Source organism: Pipra filicauda, unplaced genomic scaffold, assembly GCF_003945595.2.
Source record: "Pipra filicauda isolate LSUMZ 115617 unplaced genomic scaffold, ASM394559v2 scaffold68_size4259465_pilon, whole genome shotgun sequence".
NCBI classification, from domain to species: Eukaryota; Metazoa; Chordata; class Aves; order Passeriformes; family Pipridae; genus Pipra; species Pipra filicauda.
In genome coordinates, this window is record NW_024104853.1 from 1165741 (window position 1) to 1193708 (window position 27968).

General features: G+C 38.9%; 1 protein-coding gene across 4 annotated transcripts in view; it reads left to right on the top strand.

Moving 5' to 3' along the window:
• Window positions 1-27968, top strand: part of SLC24A2 (solute carrier family 24 member 2) — a 155253-nt gene that overhangs the window by 89131 nt on the left and 38154 nt on the right. For 3 of the 4 annotated variants that reach the window (XM_027722359.2, XM_027722361.2, XM_027722360.2), the window contains 4 exons: window positions 9793-9921; window positions 17677-17766; window positions 18196-18362; window positions 20422-27482. In XM_027722359.2, the coding sequence (XP_027578160.1) occupies window positions 9793-9921; window positions 17677-17766; window positions 18196-18362; window positions 20422-20671 (636 nt within the window). In that variant the 3' untranslated portion in view covers window positions 20672-27482. Of the gene's footprint in view, window positions 1-9792; window positions 9922-17676; window positions 17767-18195; window positions 18363-20421; window positions 27483-27968 lie in introns of those variants that run through there. The other variant, XM_039388830.1, reaches the window with a different exon arrangement.

Genomic DNA, 27968 nt, shown 5'->3' on the forward strand with positions numbered 1-27968 from the left:
GACACAGGATTGTATGGCAGCCAGTTCTCATCAGTAGTTTCTCCTTCTCTTTCAAAAACTCACTCATTAAAATTGGGCAACAAGAACGTGCTCATAACAGCTGAGTCTTGACCTACAAATGCTTTTCAATTTTGATCTTTTTGTAACCAAGTGTTCTCCACTGACAGCATGGTTTGGTTCTGTTCCTAAGTAGAATTCAATCAGATGGCTCAAAGTTTTGGTGATTTTAGCTTACTCCAATGCAAAGGAGTAATGCTGTGGTGTCAGAATTTGGAAGTACAGTATAAATTTCCTTCTCTCCAATTTTCCACTTGTATAATCTCACGATAAGGTTTTGTGATCCATAAGCGCTGAATAAATTCTTAAAAAAACTTACTGTTAGTGCCTTCATGTCACGGTAATGATAATTTACAACTGTGAAAATTGGAGACACTGTCAATCTGGATGAACAAAGCTTCAAATACACCTTTGGGGGAAAAAATTTTGTCCTAAAAACTGTGGTACGTGCAATGGGTATACTCACATAGCAGGTCATCCTAAAAGATGTCTGCAGTGAGGATACAGAAGATCTGCATAAGGATCTAATTCTTTCTCCTCCATTATCAAGTTCCACTATGGTCTACATGCTTTTCCCTCTTGCAAAACAATCATAGTCATATTTCTGGGTTTTTTCTTATCTTTCACTGATGCAGATTATAGTGCCTGGGTCTAAATTCTTAGACACAAGCATTTTAGAATATCGGTCTCTATATTGAAGTTAGAAATGTCGGAAAATAAGTACATTAAATGTTCTATGTTCTGCTAGTAAAAATAGAATATGCATATAAATGCTTATAAGCCCCTTATTATTTTAAAATTATGAAGCTGAGCTTGTAAAAAAGAAGGTCTCAGGCTAAGACTGCAAGAAAAGGAGAAAAAATAACTTTTATGTTGTATTTTTATTTTCCTATACTTGTAAAATAAACTTAATTTTAAAAGGTGTAGTACTCCAATTGCCACGATTTAGTTTTCCTTATACCTCTCCTGGCTTCTTTGTGGGCTTTTTTTGGTCATCTTTATATGTTTTTCCAGATTCTTTCCTCCTTTCCTTCTTTTCCACTTACACAAGGCTGAAACACCACACAAGACAGTTGAGAACACTGTCAGTTAATGTCTTCTGCAAGGTACCATGAACTAGATGTATTTCACGTAATTTGCAGGGTTTTTTTTGGTTTAATTTCTTTATTCGTCTCTTCCAAACTCCACTGTCTTCATTTTCTTTTTTTCCCAGGACCTTAACTCCATTCTTGTTATTCGACCCTCCTCCAGGGAAATTCAGCTGTCCTGAGCAACAAGAAAAAATCTGTCCTGATGCTGCTTGCAAAAATACAAAAAGGCTGCACAGAAAATGTGCCCAGCAGCCCAGTCATTTGTGCCAGACAGTAACACTCATATCACCCCACTCCAACCGTAAGCAGCAGCCAATATCCTACACTTTGATAAAATAGGGAACATCAGCTTAGAAGGACAGACGGCTGTGGCCTCTGTCCCATCCCCTAACCAGCACAGTAGGGAGTAATATCTCCTCCCACCATAAGGTCTTTAAGACATTACTACTTTACTTGCAGCCAGAAGTTCCCTTCTGCTGAATATTGCATCTTCCTTGGGGATTTTGTTCTACTTATGGTATTCTGTCTCTTAACCTTTAGCAGGTTGCCACAAAGAAGATTCTTACATAAAACTTCAGAGTGGTACCAAGAATGTGTAAGAAAAGGAAAGAAGACTAAAAGGATACTTAGTATCTCATTAAATATATCTCATTTTGTGGGATGTCCTTCAGAGAATGATCCTTCTGAGAAGTCCAGTTGTGTCCCTTATCCCTGCCCCATCCCCACCACATTCTTAACAAACATTTGATAGTAGTTTTAACCTGTGGCTTACCTAAAAATAGTTTCCAATCTGAAGATAACACCTTTTCCTCCCACCTACACACACACACACACATACACACATGCATATGTACACATGGGCACAGTTTTTCCTGTTTCCATGGAAACCCCACTGGAAAATGTTTACATGCCAACCATGTCAGAGATAACTTTTCCATGGAAATATAAGAAATTTTGTATGTCGTAGAAGGTTGCCACATAGGCTTCATTGTTTTCATTGGATTTAATCTGTGTACCGGAGCAACAGTCTGGTAGAGCATTTTTTGCCTTCCTCACCAAAGAGCAAGGACAGAGTGCTGGTGGGGACATAACTCCCCTGCCCTAGAGTACTAATTTTGTTTGCATCAAATTAGTATGGTGTGAGTGGGAATAACATTGCATTCTCCATCTCAGGGTATTATTCTGGGCTATCTTAAACATTTCAATTTCATAGAAATAGAGTGGAGAAGATTAGAGCAGCATTTGTTGTAAGGCCATGATGTATTCTGGTATCCCTAGTATTTGTTTGATTCATCATAAAAAAATTATTTTCCTAAACCCAAACATTTTTTCAGTTGCCACAGTCGGTCTAAAGTAAATGTCTGCATCTTGTTTGCTGGTATAGCTCTTTGTGACTTAAAGAGAATGGTGCTGCCATGAAAAGGAATTGATCTTTATATTTCCAAGGCTACTCAGCTGCCTATTCCACATTTTTTTTCTGCTGTTTAGCAGTTTGACTTACTTGAAAACTAAGATATTGAAAAATGGCATGAAGACAAAGGCTTATTCTTCAGAATTATCTCCATCGTACCAGAGCTGTTATATCTTCTGGTGGGCTGACTGCAGTTTTGACTATTACATCCTGAGTATTACTTTTCAAATTCCCCAGAGAGTGCTGGCAGTAACATGGGCATAAAAATTAGCATATAAGCTCTGGGAGCTGTGATTTTACCTATTTGTGCAAGATCCCAAGAGGACACAAGCAGCAATAGCAGAATCTGGACCAAATATCTACCTGAGCCTTTCTCCTTCCCATAAGGTTCACTCATAAGGTAGCTCCTTTCACTGAGTTCGCAGTACAGCAAGGATTAGCACAAATTAGCTGCCCTAAGAAGAATATCCAGATATACTGAATGCATTCTGAAAGCTCAGGGATTTAACTTTACTCCCTGCTTGAATTTTACTCAAGAGTTCGTGAGGAAGGATGTTGCTTTCTATCTTAGTTACCCTGTAGAAATTACATACTGCTGTACTAGCTTACTATTTCACCTTTTTTCACATAGTTTTTTCCAAATGAGAGGTAGGAGAAGATAAATGAGTGATTCAGCTTACAAAAAAGAAACATAAAGCAGAGATTTGAGGCTGTTCACAGTAGAGCTCCAATTGCCTATACTCTCTGCCTTTCTAGTGAAATAAATTAATGTGAGACTTGCCCTCCTAAATAAAACAATCAACCTCAATTCTGAAAATCACCAAATACCTCTGGGACAGGGAACATTTGAGATAGCATAACTTTTTCTTGATTCACTCATTGTAAGAAGTTGGGTTGTACAGAGCTCATTACCAAAAAAAAAAAAAAAAAAAAAAAAAAAAAAAAAAAAAAAACACCCATCACCACCAACCAAACCAAACCAACAAAACCAAACACAAACAAACAAGGAAAAAAAAAAACCTGCACAGTCTTTTGCAGCCCTATCAAGTAAAAAAAGAAATTGTCACTTTAGAGGTCGTGCAATATTGACATGAGCAAATTGAACTGCAAATAGTCCCTGTCTTCAGTTTCCTTTCTTCTGGAGTCCTAATGCTAATTCTTTTTTGATTAGTTGTATCAGCAGTCAGAATGCACAAGCATGAGAATTTACAGATTAGCTCTTCAGCTTAGTTGGACTAACAGAATAATTCTCAGAATATGGTATTTATAGTTTATATGCTATGGCTGTTATACAGTACAGACTAGCTGGTGAACAGTGGCAGATTTGCTATTTCTGGTAAGTTTGAGGTGGTTTTTTGTACTTGTTTTCCATTTTGTCCTACCATCAGGAAAAAAAAGTGTAAAATTCTGTTTAATGTTGTGCCAGAAAAGCAATTGTTTTTCCTAAAGTAATATGAGTGTAAACCTCCATGGAGACACTGATTTTCTGATGTTTGCTAGGAGTTACTACCTTGTGACTTTGGCAGATGGAATTTGCTATAAGCTGTTGTTTATAAACAAAATAGTTGTGGATGAAAATGTCACCATATATTTGCACTGTATATATAATATGAAACATGCCATCATTTCCTCTGTTTGGAAAAATTTACTGGGAAATTGGAAAATCGGATGGGTTTAGATTAGATATTTAGGAGGATATTGTTTACTGTGAGGTTGCTGAGGCACAGCTCTAATACAGCTGTGTCTAAACCTTTAATGATTGGTTAAGTGATGAGGAACACAAGTTATCCTGTATTTTTCCAGTTACAGGGAATGATGAGGGACAAAACAGGAAGACTCAGAAGATCAGTAACTGACTCCAAGAGTGGTCTCACAAGCAGAATTTAGGGGTTTTTATCATGCATTGGTTTAAACAACACTGGGCCTGCTGATGAGAGACAGGATATATCTGTTTCAAAGCGGCAAAAGGATCAGAGTTAGCAGGGCTCATTGAAAGAGCTTTAAACTGCATTTTAAGGAAGAAAGGGATAAAACCAGGCACGCTAGAGATAAGCATAAGGGTGGCACACCAGTCTTTCAGGGACAGTGTGCTAGTAAGGTCCTTCAGTCTGCTCCATGATGTGCTGAGTACACCAGAGCACATTTGAGATGTCCCTGTACTAATTCACACAGCATCTTAGCCATCTCAGTGGAGTTAGTGGATGAAGATCCACACATCATCAAAGACATAAGCATTGTCAATCCATAAAGAACAATGGAACAGTCACACAGTAATTAAGGCTTCTTCCTCCAAAAATGTGACAGGACTGATAGCCCAACTAAAGTGCATATAAAGCCATTTTGCAGATGGAAAACTGTGATATAATTACAGTAACATAAAGATGGTGGGCTTACTTACACAAATGGAGTGATGCAATAGATGGCTATAAACTCTTTGGAAGGGATAGGCAAGGAAGCAGAGCTGGTGGGGTAGCCCTGTATGTTAGGGAGTGTTTTGGCTTTCTAGAGTTTGATGATGATGATTAAAAGGTTAAGTATTTATGGATAAGGCCAACAAAACAGATATCCTGATGGGAGTCTTGTATAAACCATCCAACTAGGATGAAGAGGCAGACAAAAATATGTTATAAGCAGCTGGGAAAATCTTACGATTGCTGGACCTTGTTTTTGTGGGGGACTTCATCTTACCAGATGTCTGCTGGAAAGACAACACAGCGGAGAGGGAACAGTGCAGGAGGTTTCTGGACTGTGTGGAAGATAACTTTGTGACACACAAAGCCAGAGAAGGTGCCCTGCTGGACCTGCTGTTTGTGAACAGAGAAGAGTTAGTGGGAGATGTGGTGGTCAGAGGCCATCCTGGGCACAGAGACAAAAGAAATGAATAGTTTTGCTTTTCAGAGCACTAAGGGGGAGGGGACCAGCAGAACTGCCACCTGGACTTCCAGAGGCCAGACTTTGGCCTGTTTAGGAGACTGGTTGCCACAGTTCCTTGGAGGGCAGTCCTCGTGGGCAAAGGAGTCCAGGAAGGCTGGACATTCTTTAGGAAGGAAATCTCAAAGGTGCAGGAGCAATCTGCCCACATGTGCTGAAAGATGAGCTGGCTGGGAAGAAGACTGGCCTGGCTGAACAGAGCTTTGGTTGGAACTCAGGAGAAAAAGGAGAGTTTATGATCTTTGGACGAAGGGACAAGCTCAGGAGGACTACAAGGATTTTGTGAGGTTAGGCAGGTAGAAAATTAGAAGGACCAAAGCCCAACTAGAACTTGATTTGGCTTCTAAAGTTAAAGACAATGAAAAATGTTTCTACAAATACATCAGCAACAGAAGTAAGGCTAAGGACCATCTCCATCCTTTATTGGATGCATGGGGAAACAAAAGATGAGGAAAAGGCTGAGGTACTGACTGCCTTTTGTGCCTTTGATAATAAGACCAGTTGTCCTCAGAGTACCCAGCCCCCTGAGCTGGAAGACAGGGATGGGGAGCAGAATGAAGCCCTCGTAATCCAACTGGAAAAGGTTAGGGAAAGTGGACCTGCTGCACCACTTAAGACACACACAAGTCTATGGGGCCGGATGGGATCCAACCAAGGGTACTGAGGGAGCTGGCAGAAGAGCTCACTGAGCCACTTTTCATCATTTACCAGCAGTAGTGGCTAACTGTGGAGGTCCTAGTTGACTGGAAGTTGGCAAATGAGATGCTCATCTACAGGAAGGGCTGGAAGGAGGATCTGGAGAACTAAAGGCCTGGCAGTCTGACTTTGGTGCCAGGGAAGGTCATGGAGCAGATGATTTTGAGTGCGATAATATGGCATATGCAGGACAACTTGGGGATCAGGTCTAGCCAGCGTGGGTTTGTGAAAGGCAGGTACAATATGACCAACCTCTTCTCTTTCTATGATGAATTGACACACTTAGTAGATGAGGGAAAGGCTATAGGTGTTGTCTGCCTGGACCTCAGCAACTATTGAATTTTCATCATACAGACTAAAATAAATCAAAACTATAGTTGAAGTATTAGTTTCTACAAATTGTGATAATGCATATTCAGTATGTACATTGCAGATAGGCTGAGCCGCTGACAGTGCACATAATCTCTGCCATAAATCTGTGCTGAGTCATTTTCTACCACTGCTGCTTAGTCCACAGCATGACACTCACATTTGTGTGGTTTTAGACCTGCCAAAATTTTTCCCATTCATTTCTTAAACCTCAGTGGATAGTTCAATATTGCATTGAAATTCATGGAAGCTAGATCTACAAATACTTTGAACTTCCTTACTTCCACTGATTTTTGGAAGGTCAGCATTGAAAATTAGATGCCAAATCCAATTTACAAAATAGGAAATGAATATTGACTCTGTAGCATCTGTAATACATCATGGAGTTAAACTAGCAAGAAAAAGGCTTTTGTCTGCACTATGAGCTTGAGTTTGGCCTTATATTTTGGGGATAGTTGTCTTGGGGAGAAGGATGAGGTAGGACAACTGGAAGGTGAAAAGATCTCAAAAGATGGATCAAGGTTTCTCAGGAAATATCTGGCAGTCTACAAAAGCAATTCTTTGTGGTCCTTTGCTACAGCCACTCATGTTGCCTGTGTGGTCATGCACATCCAATGGTATTTGACACAGCCATGAGACTAGAATGATAGCCGGTGTTGAAGTAGAGTGAGTACTAGTACAGTCCTACATGAACCAATGTAGACATTGCATTCTGTATATTTTTCAGACACACATGCAAGCTCAGATTAATGTAAAGTTGTGTTGTGATTAACTAGGGTTGTTAATCATGGCTAATCTCTAAAGATGGCAATTCAGGAAGTACTTTGCCACTCAGTGCTGTTTATGCAGCAGTCACTTACTGAACTTTATTCCAGCTGAGTTTGCTGCTTGAATTACACATGGGCCATTCAGAAAGAGTGACCTAGGCAACCCTTCAGCTGTCCTTTTGTACCCCAGTTTTATCTCAGTCATCATATTTCAAAGCTGAGCCTCCATCTCAGGTTGATTTTCCCACCCCGGTAGCATCTACCAGAATGGAAAAGGAATGGATTTGTTTTTCAGGAAGTAACCACATAAACTCCTGCTCTAGCACAGTTCCCCAAAAGTCAGGCTTCAGTAGATTGCAGCAGTGAAGCATAGGTTGTCCTCTTCAGTGAAGAACTGAAAGCTAAAGGCAAAAGCTAGCCTCTTAAGCTGCTCAGGAGCCTTTAAAGTACTGTGTTGAGTGTGACAAATTTTAAAAATCTTTTAATATTAGAACCTTTATGACCTTTTCACTTTACTGTTATCTTACAGTCATGCAAATTGGAAGTTTCACAAAGTATAGGGATTAACAATACATGGTTTTCTGTTGACATAAATGCATAACTCAAAAGTAGCTGCAACCTGTCAATGTGTCAATGTGTCAATGTGTCAAGAGATAAATAGGGATTTATCTGACACCTGACACCATCAGTGTCAGGTGGTACCGTCAGAGTGGAAGATCCTGAGCTAAGAACGGGGCTTGCTTTTCTAGGCACTGATCAGGTCAAGTAGCTGGGTATTTGAACAATTCAAGAGTTCATAATAGTGGAATAACTAAGACCAATTCTTTAGTCAAAATTAGCAGTAAGTAGAAAAAGTTATGAACGATACCAACATATGGTGACATTTCATCAATAACTCTTTTGCTTAGAAAAAAATAACTGATGTGGTCATTCAAATGTTTGCTTCATATATCATTGTCATAAGGTTTATGTAAGCAATCTTAAGACAGAAGAAACCTATTATAAGAAACTTTTTATAAAAACCCTATTATAAATCTATAGGAAGAATAACATGCATATTGCAGAGCTGTCTCAATTGCTATCTTTTTTCAAAAGAAAAAAACCAAGAACACTACACGAAGAAGTTGCTGTATACTTCTCATGCTTTCAAACAGTTTTCAGCAGGTGCTCTTTTTTGGACTTGTTTAGTTTTCACTGAGCTCTCTAGAAATCTTTCCACAGGATTAACCATTTGCATTACACACATTTATGTGAAAGAACCATTTAGGCCATTTTTTCAGTTGCCTTATACTGTGATATGTGTTAGATAGATGTGCAATTCTGGAGACATCGGCTACCTATATTAGAAGTTTAAAGTTATTTCAATACATGCATGCAAAAGCTTGAATCATACCCACTTTTCTTGCTTCCTTGTCAGTCTGGGAGGGCTCCATTTTGTTAGGAGGAGCAGTCTAAGGAAAGAGAAGTGTGTGGCAGCCAAATGTTTTCTCACAGCAGACGGTTCCTATACATCTACTCTGTAACAGGTAGGCAGCTCACACATAAATAGAGATCAATGTGAAAATCAGCTACATCAATAGGAGAGGAATATCTTTAGTTTTAGCACCAAGTTGTTAAGAACACTGCTGCATTGTGGCTGGTCTAAACACAAGAGTCTTTGGTTGGAGACAAGGAGAAGCCTGTTCCTCATGTGGACAGCCCAGCAATGGTGTTGGGGCCCAGAGAGGCTGGGCTATCTCCATCATTGATGGTTTCACAGTTTGACTGGTCAGAGCCCTGAGCAGTCCAGCCTGACCACACTAGCTCAGCAGTGAAGTTCCACAGGTGCCTGCCAGCCCGAATTACCCAATGATCCTACGAACAAAACAATACGTACATATACAGACACATATTTATATAGTAACTTTTTAAGTTACTCACAAAAGCTTAAAAAGTTAGATATGTATACATCTATATGCACATTTAAATATTTATATGCATATCTGTGTGTGGAAGTGTGTACATGTACCTATACACGCACACTGTCTCTTTTCCTCTCTCCCTCTCCCCCCCCCCCGCGCTCTCTCTCTCTTTCTCTCTCTCTCTCTCTCTCTCTCTCTCTTTCTCTCTCTCTCATCTGTATGGCCAGGCTTGATGCTGCCTACATATGTCTTAATCCCTGACTAGACTAGCCCACATCCCAAGGGAGAGCTGTGGGAACACTTGTCAGAAACATTCTGTGCATCCCAAGGGACCAGCTGCAAATGTATGTCCTTAGGCAGCCTGTGCTGCAGGGATACCTCACAGTCTGGCCAGATTAATTTTTACTGTATTCTAAATAACGTTGTTAGGTAGGTGTGGTGTTAATGCAATGTTTTCAGAGTCCATGGTTCTCACTGCAACACAACACCATTCTCAGAACTCCTTTTGGAAGAATCCCTAATCTCATTCATCCACTTTGATATTCTGCTCACTGCAGCTTTTCTTACAGAATGAAGAGGATGAGGAGCAGCCTCTCAGCCTGGCTTGGCCTGAAACCCGACGCAAGCAGCTCACCTATCTTTTTGTGTTTCCCATTGTTTTTCCACTGTGGGCTACCCTACCAGACGTTAGAAAACCTGTAAGTAACGGTTGTTGCATTATTGCAGTGTGTTCTACACAAAAGGGTAGATCTCTAGCTAAATGCCAAGAAAGTACTGTAGTGGATTTATGTAAAAATAGAGCTAACAGGTTTTTTTTAAGAGTTTCTTCTTTGAAGAAGATGTAACAGTATCAGTCTTCAAACAGCAAATGGGTGCTTATGAGCAACTGGTTGATAATAGCTCTATAAAGATTGTAATTTATATTCATAATATTTTAGAACATAAAGTGAAAGGTCTGAGAACTTCTTTGGGGCCTTCACATCTGTATTTCTGAATCTCTACTGAATATCACATAAGTGCTGAATAAGTCTGTCCATCTTCAGTGCCCTAAAGTATACAACTGGAAAGATTTTAGACTGCCTAAATTTTCTCCTTTTTTAAAATATAATGATATGCATCTGTGCTGGTTTAGAGTTAACCAGCAGGGGAAATGAACTCAACTCAAAGGAGAGATTATAAGTCAGAATAACAATTTACTAAAATAATACAGTAAGTACAATCATACAAACAAACAATTGGTCTTAACCCACAAAACCCAAATGTATAAGCCAGTACCCTGGGGCATGAACAACGTGGTGTTCCTTGGGCCCCGCTTGAGTCCAAAGTAAAGGGAGAGGGGAAGAACCTGCTGGTGGGAGAGCGGTTGCAGTCTGGTCAAAAGTGGTGATTGGAGTCCAGTGATGGTCTAAGTCTGGTTGAGAGCGATGAGCTGCAGTCTTCCTTTGGATCCCACGAGGGGTTGAAAAATGTTCTAAAACTCCAAGATTATATATCCTCCAGTTCAGGCAGAAATGCTCAGTGCTTCCCTCAGGGCGGGGAGTTCCACAAAGGGTGTGAGGACAAGAGCATCCTCCTATCTCACAGGCCTCTTAACACCTAGTTTATAGCCTGAGGAGTCAGGCTCTATGGGCAGAGGGTGCGAATACTCTGTTGACAACAGTTTCTGGGAAATGGCATGGAAGGCTATAGAATACACAGTTTTGGGTTACACCCATACCATGATGAACTGATCTCAGCTGTCCTAACTAGGACAGCATGTCTCTAAAATTCATGTTCTACTAGACATTTGTCTTCTACTTATCATCTTGTAATTTTCATACTAGGACAATATCTGTAAGTCCCTTCATGTGTAAAATACTTGCTAGTTTTGTCCCAAACACAGCTTTAAGTAATGTAAGACTGACAACAAAGGACTTACTGTGACAAGTTACCAAGCCCTATTGGTTTTATACTCACATATACAAAACATATACCTGACTAAGAAGGTTCATGGAAAGTAAAAGAGAGAAATTCAAGAGCTAAAAAAAAATCTTTAGTACTAGTGTTTTAATCTCTTTTCTTTTCTGGATTTAAAACTGCTGCAAGAGTGGGATGCACAGCATATAAGTCAACATCCTGAATTCCTTTTTCCTCCTCATGCACAGTGAAAAGCTTTCCATTCCTAAATGGAAATGCTAAAAACCTGCAATTCAGCGCAAGAAAGAAGCTAAAATAAGACCTCTGATTTGTTTTTACATAAAGGTTTTTTAAAGGCTATAAAGTGACATTTTCTCTTCCAATTTTTAAGCTTCCTTTTCTTAAAGATTTCAAACAACTCTGCTAATCACTTTTGTTTGGTAACAGAGAGCATAGTAAATGAATGTCAGTATTGTTTATTTCTGTATTTATGCCTTCCTTTTGTCATTCAAAACCACACCTGTAAGTTTTTTTTTCATAATTTGGTCCAAAATGAATGAGAAATGTGTATGGGCATTATTTTGAAAATCTGAAGTTAACATCAGTAGACATGTAGCTTTATCCAATATTCTGTACTGTACAAATGAGAACAGCTTTTTAAATAATTGTTTTGGAAAGTGACTATCTCAAAAAGTTGCATGCAACTGTGTGATGCATGTGATTATTACTAGCACTAGTATTGTTCACAATAGAACTGGCATCCTGACATCCTGCAGCTAAAATACCCTGCCATAGCACAGAAAAATAAGCAAAGTTGTATATGCCAGATAGGCAAGTGGACAACAGAGCTTTAAAACTCCATTTGCTGAAAAGAGTAGTTTTTTATACAAAAAAAAAAATGTAGTTTGCAATTACACGTAGTATTAACAGAAGAGGTAAGAAGCTGTATGAGTATGACAAGCTGCTTACTTTGAACATTACTGTCAAAGAATTAACCAGATGATTGCATAAACTATGTAAAATTTCAAGTATGCTTCATTAGTGTGTCTTTAAAATATTCTCACTTATGTCTGTGTGCTATCCCCACTGATTGCTTCCTAATAAAAACAAAGCCCAATATCACAGTTCAGCATGTGTATCACAAAACAACTTTCATTTAAATCTGTGAGGCAAAAGTTAAAGCAAACCTAAAATAATACTTAAATAGGTTTTTTTAGGTAGGCCTACCATCAGAGGCTTTTTTTACAAGAGTAGTAATTTTAGTCAGGATGCTCAGATTAGCATGAGGATATATAAAGTGAACACTTTTGTGATATATACTTATTGGAAAGACTGTATGGAGCCTTTGACATCCTCTGTGGATGTCCAGTTTTCAAAAAATGAGTTCTTCTTTCCTTGTAGAGTCTCTTTTTGAATGTATATTTTATCTCCACATAATGGAGATGGTTTGCTTGCATTTACTTGTACTATACCAAGCTATATGTAGCTCCATGAAACCTAGAAGCATTAGAAATTTTATTTCATCGACTAGGTCTCCAGTTCTAAAGTTAGCAAAATCCTGCTGCCTTATTATGCTCTGGTGTACACATATGCAAATTTTTATATACTTAGAGTAGATTATGCATTAGTTCAGCTAACTGTCAGCTGATTCACTAGCTGAGATATTTTAATGTGTTTAGTGCCTTAATAACACCTGCTGACAATAAGCCAGTATGTATTAAAATCCTTACTGTAACATCAATTATGTTGTTGGCAGTATCCTGGGGGTACATATGCCCTTGGGGAATTTTGTACCTAAGTTTTTGTTCAGGTGTTTTGAACAGTAACAGGTATTTTTCCTGTACTAATAGCTTATTTCCCTCATGGCTCTGTAAAGGTCACATATGTAACTGTCCACCTCCTGCAGTAACAGATATTGAAAGATTGAAAGAAAAACTATGTGACCAAGGTGCCCCAAGGGGGTCAGGAGCAGATATTGAACACCGCATCTTTAGTTATAACCTTACTCCACTGTCCAACGTTTGCGGTACAGGCCAGAAAAATGGCTATCGGGGCTCTGGTCCTGCTGTCACTGGAGTATAGGGGAGTTCACTTTAACTCTGCAAATTCTCATTACAAAGTGTTACAACTTCCATGAACCCTTGTTGCCATACAGAGATGTACTGTTACCAAGGGGACAAGGAGAACATATTCCTGTACAGATCCAGTTAGAGGAGCCAGTTCTGAGTAATCCATTAAGCACTGTTAAGTGTGAAAGAAAAATCAAACTTTTCAATGCAGATAAATTTATTAACATGACAAATATATGAATCATTCAGATTGTTAAAGATGTTGGTGATAATACTGGCTAAAATTAAGACAGTTACCTTGCAAATTATTAAGTACTCACTACCTTTCAGGATCAAACTCTTAGGAGAAAGCCTTCATATTTGGATCATTTTTTCTACTTATAGTCCTGTTTTTCAGACACTGGCGTGAAATAAATACAGAAATGTGTTAAAAAAAAGTGTCCTTAAGGTCACTTATGGACAGGAATAGTACTAATCCATCTAATCTACAATGAAACTAGAAAATACTTTCTCTTTTGTTAAAGGAAAATAGCATACAAACTGAATGAGCCATGGCTTTTCTTGTTTGTCTGCTACCAGGACCACAAAAGAACCAATTGGTAATAAGCTAGGTACTCTGTCTTTACAAGGCAACCATAACAACAGCTACCAAAAGAGGTAGAGAGAAATATTACTGTCTGCTGTCTCTGACCAGTTCTTCTAGGTAAATGCTTAGAATTGGCAGCTCTCTGTATTCCAGAGAGCTAGGGAGTTACAATGAGATATATCTCAAAAGAATGCTGTTACTAGTTACAAAACGAGCATGATTATTATTATACTCTATAATAAAACCCAGCATACAGAAAACAAATCAGCATTCTCATTATGGCTTTTTAAAATTTTCGTCTATCTGCAAATTAGATAGCAGCATCTATGGTGTTCACCTCCTTTGGGCGCTCTCTAAGACTTTAATATCTTTCCTATATTGTGATGCCCAAAACTGCACACAATGTTCAAGGTGAGGCCACACCAGTACCGAGCAGAGCAGGGACAATCACCTCTAGAAACAGGACCCCAGAAACTACAGGCCTGTCAGTCTCACTTCAGTGCCCATTAAAGTTATGGAGAAGATTATTCGGAGAAGTATTGAAAAGCATCTGAAACACAACACAGTCACTGGTCAGAGCCAGCACGGCTTCACAAGATGAAAGTCCTACTTATCCAACCTGATTTCCTTTTATGACAAAGTCACCCACCTAGCTGATCAAGGGAAGCCAGTTGATGTAATCTTTTTGGATTTCAGTAAAGCTTTTGATACTGTCTCTCACAAGATCCTTTTGGACAAAATGTCCAGCATACAGCTGGGTAAACAGATCATGCAGTGGGTGAGCAGTTGCTCACAGGTCGAGCACAGAGGATAGCAGTGAACGGGTTAACACCAGACTAGTGGGGTTCCACAGGGCTCCATCTTTGGCCCTGTGTTCTTCAACATCTTCATAAATTACTTGGACGCAGGACTGGAAGGGATACTGAGCAAATTTGCAGATGACACAAAACTGAGAGGAGCTGTTGACTCTCTCAAAGGCGGGGAGGCCCTGCAGAGAGACCTTAAAAAATCAGAAGAGTGGGCAATCACAAACCCGATGAAGTTCAATGGGGGGAAAGTGCCAGATTCTGCAGCAGGGATGGGGCAACCCTGAATGTTCATACAGACTGGGGAATGAGATTCTGGAAAGCAGTGCTGTGGAAAGGGACCTTGGGGGTCGTGGTCGATGGCAAGTTGAATATGAGTCAGCAGTGCCCTGGCAGCCAGGAGGATTTCACCATCTGTAAAATGTACAAGCTTCAAATTTTGCCCTTTTTGAGTTTAAATGTTCCCATTTTAAAATAGGTAATTTAAGTGTTAAGCCTATTAAAGTACTCTTAGTCCTGAACTGCAGCTTAACAGTTAATTTTAGTGGGAGATGATTAGCTAGGACAGAAGAGGAGTACACATGCTGCAAAGTTACTGACTCATAATTCTTAGCCATCTGAATTACATGGGTGTCTGATTCAGATAGGCAATGTCTTCTTGTTGGGCAAGAACCATTTGATATATATATAATCACAGTATCAGAGAGCTATTACTGGTCAGTACAGCTCTTGTTGTATTAGTTTTGTGTAAGCCAGTGTCTGCTTGTGTCTTGAGTGTTGTCAAGTGATCATTCAAATTGCATTGCTACAAGGTGCTCAGTGCAGATTTTATGATAAGTGTATTGCTTCATGTCATTCACCATATATGTTCCCAAAAAATCCCGGTTTTTACAAGGAAGACAAAAAATGTTGTAAGTTGAAAGAGTTGGCTACTAAGAATGGTGAAAAAAAGAGAAGTGCTAGGCGTTTAGTTTTAAAAAAGGAAGTTGCTGTTTAGAATCATCCCTACCAGACTCAGTCCTACTCCCACTGATGTCAGATCACTATTTTAAAAGTCATCTTTGTGTTCATTTCAAATTATGTTCCTTTTCACACTAAGGTCTTCTGTCCCCCAATGCATATAAACTTTTCATTTTAAACTTAAAAGTCCATCTGAGTAGGTTTAAACATTATAAGCTCATTGTCTGTAACATTTTTAATATGTGTTCCTATGTATATTCACTTGTGGAGTAGTACAGGCGATGTTAGTCAACGTTTACATTCTCAGGTTTCAGGAGGACATTTAGCATTATGCAAAGTGCACACAGGGAGTGAATAAATATTCTGTAGCACAAACTACAGCTGCACCTGCTTCTGGAGCAGATACAGACCTCCTATTTGTCCCATCCTGTAACTGAGTGTGCACAACTGCCATTGCTGACTTGATGTTTTTTCCCACCAGTAATGTCCTGATCTCATTCCAGTTACATCAGCAGAAAGAGTCTACACAGTTTCATTGAGCTGCAGACCAGCCTCAGTGTTTTCTGGTTCAGCTGACAAGACAATGACATTCCTGCTTGACCAGCATTAATGGCCAGCCCAACTCACTGACCACCTCTTAGTCTACAGCCACCCTGTTCTGCCATGCTAATCAGTTCCTAAATGTGAGGCTGTTCTATATAAATGCCTCTTGTGTTTGTTATACAAGAAAAGCTGGCTGTGCAGTTCTGTAACTCCTTAAAAAAGAGGTATTTGATATGGCGTGAGCAAGGTAAATTGGCTAAATCCAAATAGTATTTTTTCTCCAAAAGTCACATTCAGGGAAAACCCTGCAATGCTGTCTACTCCCACAGCACCTAGGAATGATCCCCAAGCTAATGAGTCTCCTGGTGCAGCAGTGGTGTGAGCTGCAGTGAAGGCAGGCATAAAAATTCTGGAGTGGAAGTGAATTTATCAAGGACCTAAAGGAAGAAGTAGTGCAGGACTGAGCAACAGCTGGAACAGGTATTCAGAGTGGTATAACTTACTTCCACAGGCAGTCCTAGTGCTTATCATGAAAATCTGTAGATTCTGAGTGTCACATGTCAGAAATCATCTGGGGTAGGAATCTGTGTTCAGAAGGTCCATGATCATAAAGATAATGGTTTCATTCAAGACTGGTAAAATTCATTCACAGTACAAATGTAATTTTAAATTGATTTAGATAGTGATTGCCTGATGTGGTACTGCAGTCCTGTTTCCTTTCTTTAGTAGTTAACTCGATCTGTTTTTGTTACATAGATCCTGTCAGTAACAGTTAGTTAGTCAACAGGAAATATGGAAAACCTAAAAGATTGGGAAGAACAGAAACCAAAATAAATCATTAATCTGAGTATAACCAATTCACTGGCTGCAAGAACACTACCTATTCAAAATTTGACATTAGTAAAGGAGACAATGAAAATGAAAATTAAGTTACTTAAGTGTTGCAGAATTTTTAATTCATTGAAGGGTCTCACTGTGTCTTGTATGTTTTTATAACAAATTTCTCTACAAAACAAAGCATGGAAAATATATTTTTAGCAGACCTTCTATTGTAATGGAGAGAAGTAAATGCCATAATAAATTTTCAATATGTATGTTTTTAGCTCTGCCATATGCATTCTTTGTTACAGTGATTGTGAAAGGTGTTGCACAAAGTCACTAATGCGAGAAGGAAAGGTATGGATGCCTGTTTTATCAATTTGAAAACATTCATTCTGAATAAGCATGAAATTATTAATAAATTTAGAAGTCAAACCACTGTTCAGCTAAACACATATGCAAACTGCATCATAACAAATTATGATACAAATGACAACCCAAAATTTGCCATTTATCATACAAGTTGTTACGAGGTCTTATTTTATAACTGAAGCGTTTGGAAGAATGAGGCATAGGTAAATATATACCAGTGTAGGAATTCAGTTTCTTACCTTTCTTGAATGTATTTTGGTCATCTAATGATGACCAGAATACTTGCTCAGAACAGGTCATCAGAAGAAATGACAAGCCACTGTCATTTTGAGAAGCAAATAAGAGTATGGCATGTCATCCTTCAACATAGGTTTTTACTGTTTCTCTTTGTTTGTGTTTCAGACATCAAGAAAATTTTTTCCTCTCACATTTTTTGGCTCTATTAGCTGGATTGCCTTCTTTTCTTACTTAATGGTCTGGTGGGCACACCAGGTAAGGATGTGATACTGGTACAAAATAAAAGCACCGCATTATGTTTTGCACTGTGAGAGATCATTTAGAATTAGAGTCCATCATCTCTGTCATGCTGAGTAGTGCCTTATTTTAGAAGTTGCAACTATGGATGAAGGAAATCACTACTCACAAAGTGGAAAGTAGTTCAGAGAGCTGTGGTTCTCCTGTCTACAGGACTTGATCATTCTCGTAACGTGAGAGCTATCAGCAACTGTCTGTCAATAACTTATATTTCTATAAGACAGTCTTATCTCTCTCCTGATACATGTGGAGATGTGTGAAAATGAGTATTTCTTCAATCTTGCTGGGTATTCTTCAAGATAGTCGGCAAGTCCAGGATAATATACAGCAGAAAATGTTTCTTCACTGCAGGACACTTTTTTTCTGTTTTTCCTTAAACCCTTTTAGGTTGGAGAGACCATTGGTATTAGCGAAGAAATCATGGGATTGACTATTCTTGCTGCTGGCACATCTATTCCTGACCTTATTACCAGTGTTATTGTAGCACGCAAAGGTCTGGGGGACATGGCTGTGTCCAGTTCTGTTGGAAGCAACATATTTGACATCACAGTGGGGTAAGTCCTACAGCAAGAAAACTGTGTCCATTTTAAACAAGTCTTTTGTTGTTAGAACATTGCCATGGTGTCGCCCACAGGCAGCAATCCTTAAAAAGGAGAGTGATACAAATATTCTATGAATGTTACTGTGGCAAGTGCTCTGAAGTTTATAGACATTTGCATGACAGAATTGTTATTAATTTGTTCCCTGATTCTTGCTTTGATACATTCCAGAGGTGCCTAGGCAAGTGAATTGCATTTTAAAAAGTGAGCAAGAGCATTTTTCCAAGAAGGAATTTCAAAGCTTTTTATTCTTTTGTCAGATTGCTGTTTGCTTTCCATTACCATTCATTTTGCTTATACTAGAGCTTTCTTTATAAATGATGATCAGGAACAATTCATTGCCTCTGCAGTATTCAACATGTTTGCTGTAATAACAACGGAATGTCACTGTTTTGAGTAGCTTGTTTAGGCTGCTGCTGACATGTGATTTATTTTTTTATATATACCTGGCAAGTCCCAAATTACAAAGCAATTCTTTCTTAACAAAAAGCACTCTTTATATAGCTCTTGATAATGTGAAGCTACATGAGATTGCACAGAAATTTTCTATTTACACTTTACTGCTTCGCTAAGATGTGTGGCATGAGGTTGGAATTCAAAATCCTTTTTTGACCCTTTGAGACCAAGGTAGATCAGGTCCAGAAATAATGTCATCTATGCCTCAGTATTTGAAAAATGTGTGGGAGTACACAGATATATTCTGTCTTTATTGCCACATTCCCATCTTTAACACTAGAGGACAGAGGTACTGAGAATCATGTCCATACTGTCAGTTTCTCTGCCTTTGGTTGTTTCTTGCTATTACTCAAACAGAAGAGCAGATCTAGTCATAATCATAGTGCCAAACAGCCTAATCATAGAAGAGATCATGGTTTTCGCTGCTGAAAATATACCAGCAACTGCACAGTGCAAAAAGGGATCCTGAAGTAGGAGTAGATAGTGAATGTCTGTTTTACTTCATCTGTAAGTGTCAGTACCTTAGACATAGGAAAACTGGGCTCCTTTTTTTCTATTAATCCAGAAGCATGAAGTGTTTGAAATAATATTTATATGCAGAAAACCTGCAAAATATATGAAAACCATGTGCTCCAACTTGGAGTACATAGGGTGCATTACAAAACTTTTCTCTTTTGCAATGCTTTCTTACTTTAAAAAAAATGTTTAGCCTCTTCCTGCCAATAGAGATGGTTTTGTTCGGCACCAGTCTGCTAGACTTGGTATATTTACAACAGAAATGGCACAGTTGAGCTGTAGACTGGTGTAGTTAGTACTGCAACTGTAATAAATCATTCTCTCTTGAGCAGCTTATTTGAAGTTTTAAGGTTGTGAGCTTCTGACAACTCACTTCATGCTTTCTAAGCCTGCTAAGCTCCAGTCAGAGTCTTAAATATTTATTTCAGCTTGACATCTTGCAAAGGGATATTACCTCATACTGTGGTTTGAGAGATGAGAAATGCAATGACAGCAAACACAGAAATAAAAATTAAGCTGAAGTTCAATTGAAGTTCACATTTGAACACAGGTTTATACAGTAAATGTGGATTTAAGGGCCAAATTTCAGGCATTTAAGGACCAAATTTTGTGGACAGCGTCATGCAGAGTGCCATTTCTTCATGGCAAGGACATGTTTTTATGTAACCCATCCCCCTGTCATGCATGCTCTTGGAAAGAGAGTGTGCATAGCTTCTCCCACAGATGGTGTGAAATCCAGAAACAAATGAAAGAGGTCTTCCTGCTCACAGATAGGATGCCAGTTGATTTGCAGCCAAGGGAAATACAGTTCACCAGTGTAACTAGTGGAAGAGTGGGGACTGTAAATCCCATGTGTTCTCCCCAAGAACTATGAGCAAGTTGACAGGTTAGATTTATGTACATATTAGAAGAGTTGAAACCCTTCCTGCCTCACTTTACGCAGGAAGCCTCTGGTTGTATTTTGAATTGTCTCCAGAAACCTTCTAGTGCCTCTTTCTGGTCTTCTGTAATTTTTTAAACTATTTTTTCTGTTTCTTAACAGCCTTCCTCTTCCATGGCTCCTGTATGCTGTGATTAACAGTTTTGCCCCAGTGGCAGTCAGCAGCAATGGTCTGTTCTGTGCAATTGTCCTCCTCTTCATCATGCTGCTCTTTGTCATCCTCTCCATTGCTTCCTGCAAGTGGAGGATGAATAAAATCCTGGGTTTCCTCATGTTTGGGCTTTATTTTGTGTTCCTGATTGTCAGTGTCCTCCTGGAGGACAAAGTGATCCAGTGTCCTGTCTCCATCTAGTGGAAAGTGCTCGACAAAAAAACCCCAAGAACATACGTATTTATCAAAGAAGAAATATGTGTACCAAAACAAGACACCAAAAAAAAACCACAGTGGAAAGCTTCACTGAGAATAACCCATAGATCTGTAAATTTCCTCTTCCTTGATTTTAAAAGAGTGAAAGAAAGAAAATTACACAAAGGGTGGATCTAGGAGCTGAAGAATGACTGCGGCTGGACAGTGCAGTTACACATGAAGGGCTGAGTTCAGCTGCACTGGGGTTTTCTTTGCTGCACAACATTCTCGCTGCCCAGAACTGGACATGCTACGCACGCACGGAAACAGTGACAGTTACTGCTTCTCCTCAGCCTGTGGTTCTTTGTAGTCGTATACACAGACACACAGTGTGCTCAGTTCTTAAGGCTCTCCTCTTCTAAGGAGAATGCTGATACTAACTTTGTGGAGGCACCACCCCCCCACATACCCTGGTAACGGGATTTTTCTGATGATCTGCTGAAACTCCTCAATGGAAAGCGTACGCCGAGTACGTGAGTCACAGATGGGGAAGAGCTTGTATGTCTCTTCATATGGGTGGATTTGTATGATGTGATTTCAGCAAAGCCAGTGAATTCATCAGTGTTTTGATCATCTGCATCACAGGTCTGTAAAGGCAATCAGCAGGATGCTAATGGTGGTTCTTTACATCTTGCAAAACTCTTCAGGTTCCAGAAACTCTGTCTCTGGCACTGAAGGAGCCACGATGCCTGACCATTTTGTAACTGGTGCAGATTTTCATTGCATTCTCATGCAAAGACCAGAATGGGGATACTCTTTCTTCTCTAATAGCAATGCAGCATGCAGTGACATCATACAGCTATGTGAACACACCATTTTTTCTAATGCAGCAATATTAACAGTACCAATGGCTTTCAGATGCTGTTATGAGTTTGCCTTTTCATGCCAGAATAAAAAGGCTAATTTGCTTATGCATAGTATATTATACAGAAAATAGAAGTAAGTAGTTATAAAGTGGCAGCCTAATTGCTAAGTGAATATATATTTTACAGGCTTTCACTAATACTTGGAGTGTAAGGACCTTCACAGCTACATATAGTTATTACTGGAAGAGATCCCCAGCTGTTGTACAAAGCTGGGGCAGTTCACATTTGCTGTTATAAATCTTGAAACTAGGTAGGAGAAACACAATTTAATTACAGTGGAGCTGCAGGAAGCTTACATGAAAATTCTTCGGTATTGCTGGAAGTGTAAATGTCTAAAGAAGCCCAGGAATGAGTGAAAATGCAACATCCTTTTACTGAAATATTGAGAGAAGGAGAAGGTCCAAACCTAGAACAAAAAAAATAAGAAGGGAGAAAACAACTAATGTTCATCTTCCTTGTAGTTTGGATGATTTTTTAAAAAATGGGAGGACTGGAATGGGTGTTAAGAAATTATTTCAAATAATCATTTGTTTGTTCAAGTCTTTTGTGCAGTTAGAGTTCATGAAGATTCAGTGCATTTCTGTGACCTGTTTCAGCATTGTTTTATATGCATATTGTGCTCACAATGGCAATGCCATGCCCACAGCTGTGTAACAGAAGGCTCAGCACATTTTGTCTTGTCAGTTTTTCTCTGCTCCATGCTGTTTGTTTCTCACTCATCCTCTTTGTCCTTTACTGTTTTCCTGTTATATGTCTTTGTGTATAATGGTATATGGTTAGCGAGTCAGGACTTGACAGAAAACAATGGTAGAGAAAAAAGTACAAAATTCATATTAGGAATATTAATATTGTGTGATATCATGAAGAAAAAAGTGAGATAATAATGAACAAAATGAAGGAAACTAGGAGTTACAATGGCTGCTACTCATATATTGTCCTAAGGTATTAAGTCCGACCTACATGCAGAATCAGTATTTAATCTTATCCAAACATTTGCAACGTCTCTTGCTTTTTTTAGTGCTTTTTAGAGTGAGCGTCTCTCATTGTGAGCAAAAACTTGTCGTTGTATTTAAGATACTTCATTGCTCCAGAATCCTTACCTGTCTTAACGATAGTGCTACCCACCTCTTTAACATTTGTTCCTGGGAGTGTACACTATGGAAAGTAGGTGTATTTACATACCTGCGGTGCCCTCTACTGACAGGAACAGCAACCTTGCTTAAGCAAATCTATAAACCAATATCTGAGCTCAAAAGAAACATGTGTCTCAAAATACAGAGCTGACTCCACAGTATAATCTATTCCAGGGGAGTCAGCAATTGCTTTTATTTCTGATGACAATGCTCAAAACAGGCAATCCTTTCCCAAGTGAGCAGAATGAGAGTGATCTGAAGGAGTGTGTGCAGGATCATGAGAGGGCGGTGTATATGGGAGTGTACAAAATATTAAGATGCCCAGATTCACTGATCCAGATTCACTGATCACTTATTTCAAATAAAGAAACTAGTCCGAAGTCTGATCACTGTTCAGGACATTACTCCATTACCCTTCCCTTCCCTTTTCTTTTTTTCTTTTTTTTTACTGCATGCCAGTATGGTGTAACAACTCCCATACTGGAAAGGAAAAAGCCCTACCTGACCTTCAGAGCTGTAAGAGCACTCTGATGCACTCTGCAGAGTGGGGGCAGGTAGGGAGAAGAGAGTAACTAATTGAAAGCTATACACAGTGGGAATATTTCAGTCCACAACAGGCATCAACAACTTAAAGGAAGACTTTTATGTATAGGGTTAAGGACTGGTATCCTGTAATGGCAGTTGTATACTGTCTTAAAATGTATCTCATTTCTTTCCCATTTCTGCTTGTCTCTATCAACATATTTATCTTGCAAGGTATTAAAAATAAGTTTTTCCCCTCCAGAATAAGACACCTCATGGCTCCCACTGCCTTGCATCTGTTGGGCAGTGCAGTCAGTGGTAGCTCAGCTCCAGAGGTAATAGGACAGATTTCAGTTGTGTGGTGCTTTCTATGGAAACAGGCTGTGAAAGATGGTTCCACTAACAAAGGCAGCTTTCTGCTGCTGTGGTAAAATATTTAAAGATACTTGCATGCCAATGTGCTCTGATAACAAAACAACAGCTGTGCTGGTTGGTAGAGAAAAGAGAGGAAGGGGATGGAGAAAGAAGCTTACTCCCTTATCCTGTGCAAGAGGTGTTCAATCTTTAGCTGGAATGCTGAGTGAACAGCCAAGAGCTGCTGCAACACAATGACTGGATGTCCATGAGCTGTCCAGGCTCAGTGCTGCCAGAAATGCACACCACCTGTTACGACACTCCTATTTTACAGTGGCAGCAAATTTCCCAGCATTAAGTGTTTCTCATTGTTCATAATTATTTCACTGTGTGATCATGAACATTTCTCAGCATTGCACACCTAGAAGTCAAAATTCAGTTTCTATTTTCTTCAAAGTTCTAAATGATTTCACTAGGGATCTGGTTCTGCACACTGCCCAAATTCTACAGTGAGTTCATTGGTGTTGAAGCCGCTTCCACCTGCCTGTATGCCTGTGCTCACTTATTCAATTGATGTTGCTGTCTGCATAATCCTTATCAAGAATAAATGAATAATTAAGAGAAAAATTGGTGTTATTATAAGGATCCTGTTCTAGCTTGGCAACACAGTAAGTAAGGTAAGAATGCAACTTCAGATTAAATAGCCAACTCTCTGTGGCACCATTATCTCTGAACAGAACCAATACTGGATGTGATTTTTGGAAAGGATTTCTGGTAGTATTTGAGTAGGATCATGGTTCAGATTGTAACCTATTGTAAAGGTTTTCTGCACTAACTTCATTGGAATTAAATATGAGAATAGACCCCATTGGTACAAAATACCATTGGAATCCTACAACAATTCTCTGTTTTACACTCACTCACACACACACACAGAGACACACACACACACAAATAAAAAAAACAAAAAGCTGCCTTCCCTCTGCAGAAGCCACCCTGGTCACCATCTCTAGGGTAAATGCTATAAAAGTGTGATTGAAAGTGTGGTATGAGGATGTTCTCCTCACGAACTACACGTAGACATGCAAAAATCTTTCAGCAAAGATCTGTGGTTTCTAAATTAACTTTTTTACTAAAAGGTAGTGCTTTCTTGTAGTGCAAACAGGCTCTTGTGTCTGTATGCTTCTGCTTATGTATCCAATTGATGTGGCTGACTACATAAACTTCATGAAGCATAAAACACAGCGGGTGACAAGGAATCTTATCTAGATGTCATTTAATGTTTGTAACGGCAGTGAACCTACCATGTAATTTCCACATATACTACTTCGAAGTAGTTTATGGTCACTGTCACTCATGGTACTGTTGTGTGTGGATATGAAGGTCCACAAAGCGGTAAGTTAAACATGTAGCTAATCTGAGTACAGTGAAAAAATAGATGCTTAGAAATATTATTAATGTTTGGGTGTTTTTTAAGGGATTATTTCTCTGGTTGTCTTTTACTTCATGATGTATTTTGCAAAAAAGGGGATATACAGTGTTTTCTAATTAGTATTCTTTCAGCAGTAATTCCTTAAAATAGCATCTTATGGTCCATATAACTTTTGTTCTGAATCAAGTATGAGTCTGTATCAGATGGTTTTATAACAAAGAAATAATCCCTTCTCCAACAACTGGCCCAACAAAATACAGATTTCTACCATTAACCTGGACAAGATAGAGACATTTATCTTAGGATCCCATATTTCACAAATGCAGTTGCCTAACAAACCTAATTGTCCTGGGAACTATGTACAAAGAGAAAAATTGCATTCACTTGTATTCTTGGAAACAATTTTACCTCTTGTAAAATACAATGACACAACTATCTGAGAAAGAGTCATAGTTTGAGCAGCTGATTCTTGTCTTCCTCCTATTCCTGGAAAGTGAAATTGAAGAGTTTGTACCTGGAAAAATACTTGCAGAAAGTGCACTCAACAGTATAGAGAGGAGTCCTGCTCCAGTCCTCCAACAGGAATGAGTTTCATTCTTGGTTGATGTTAAAATTACCCTTCTTAGGTCTGTTGCCATCAGTTACAGGAATATCAGTATTTCCACTGGGACTGGGGAGACTAACTTCCAAATTGAAATTACCCAATTCAGTGTAGCCATCAGATACAAAATTCATTTATGGATCACAGTTCCATAGTTCAGACAAGTCATCCTGTAGATCTGCTGTGTGTTGCTAGAGGTCAGTGTATGGCATCTCAGGACTTGTCTGCTTGGATGGGTGCAGCTAGTTTGCGCTTTCCCATGCCGATGCACCTGCCTGACTGGATGCAAGCCATATATTCTCCAGAAGCCATGTAATCACATTAGCATGGCGCTGAGCCCATGCTCCAGCCAGCCAGGTGCAGGTCAGCCCCAGCCTAGAAGCCACATAACCACTCTGAGTGTGGGTAGACCAGACACACACTTGGCCACATCGTTCCCACGTGAGCCATAAGTGAAGTGGCACAGGACAGGATTGAGTAATTCAAGACTGGTAAATGTACTGTACATTCATGTAGATTTATTGTAAATTTACCACTCATCAAAGACAAAACCAACCCCAACAAAGAAATTTGTACACATTTTTAAAGATCTTGCACTTTACTATTTTTTTTATTTTTATTTTATGTCACATAGTTGTCTTAATGCAAAAAGAAGCCATAAAAAACCCAGAAGACTAGTATGGGCTTTCTAAACAAGGGGATCATTAATTTTAAAGTAAAGAATCAATTTCATGTCTCTGTTTAAGGTCTAATGTAAAATACTGACAAATAAATGTACAGTAAAGCAGGATCTGGTTTTGCCTTAGTGAAGCTGTGAGTAAGTCAGGGGGAGTTTGCTCCTCATACTCTTGAGTTTTCCTGTGCGGCTGTACAAAATGCTGCACACTACCTTTGCAGCAGGGAATCAGTCCTGCCATGCTTGTTCACCCCAGGAAAAAGTCAGGCCCAATGAAACAATTAAATCATTCTACTACTCCAATGTTTTCTCCCACTGAGATCACACTGAGATCACAGTAAAGGAAGTTCCTTATGTTTTAGTATGTTTATAAGAGATGAGTTAATTCTATCACTTTTTCCAGAAGTTTTCAGAGTCAGATTATCCAAGAAAAATCAACTATTTCATTTAATCCCCTGTTAAAATCACATTATGCCAAGGATTTCACTTGGGTTTGTGTTCATTTCCATTATCAAGATCTCTGTTGCACAGTTCTAATTTTGCAATCCTGACTCTGGGGAGTTGACTTAAGTGAGTTGAAATTATTTCTGTCACTTAAGATGGCAAGATCAGGACACTGTATTGTCATGTGAAAATACTAATGTGTTATAACTGACAATCAGATGCTATTTTTCTAATACAGCTTTTTTAGCTTGTTTACTCCACTTTTTAGTTTTCATACTCCATAGTCTCTCATTTTCAACTTATTGTAAGAAAAATCTGAAGTCCCCCATCTTTACTCATTTCAAACTTTAAAAGAAAAAAATACATTGCCATGTACTTTTTATTTTGCAAGTCCAGGCAACGCCCTGAAAATTCCAGTTTTCCTCATGTGTATGGATCATTATTCACTAGATGAAACTCTTTTATCTCTGAATCAGTATATGCTCTGTGAATATAAGTTTGTATATAGTATGGAAGTTACCTTTATTTGTACATAGACTCTTGGAAATAATCCCTTCTATCAAAGGTCCTACATCATTGTATCTACAGAATATTTCACTGTGGTGTGTACACTTTCTCACCTTATGATAACAATACAGAGCTCTTCATATAAATCACTTTATGTAATTGAGTTGTCTAAGTGTGAATAACAATAACAACAATAAACACTAATAAAAAGACTGAAGAGTGTGTCCTTTTGCTCAGTATCTTTTGTCTTAATTGTCTTGGACTTGCTGGGGCTCTGAAAATAGTATGTTAACTACCTGCTCTGCGTTGAATGATGATCTGCAGTGCTACTCATCATTATCAGTGTTCAAGCAGTGCTAATTGCCTCTTGCCATTTCACTGCTACCTTCTGTGTATACACAGAGTAAGGAAAACATCTGTGTTTCAGTGAGCTTAAAATGTAGTTAGACAAGGATTTTTCTTATACAGACGAATGTGAATCCAAACTTCCTGGAGCTGTGTATGTCTGAAGCCCTGTGGTTCTGTCTGGGGCCAAGTTGCCTTACATTTCTTTACTGATGCGTTTGATCACAAGTCGTTTTGAATGCCATTCTTTAGTTTGACACCTTGTATAATCTTCAGGCTGCACAGTCTGTTGTGCTTGCAGCTAGGCATTTTTTTTAGTCTGTCATTGAATGAATGATACTTTTAAACAAAATAATGATCTTC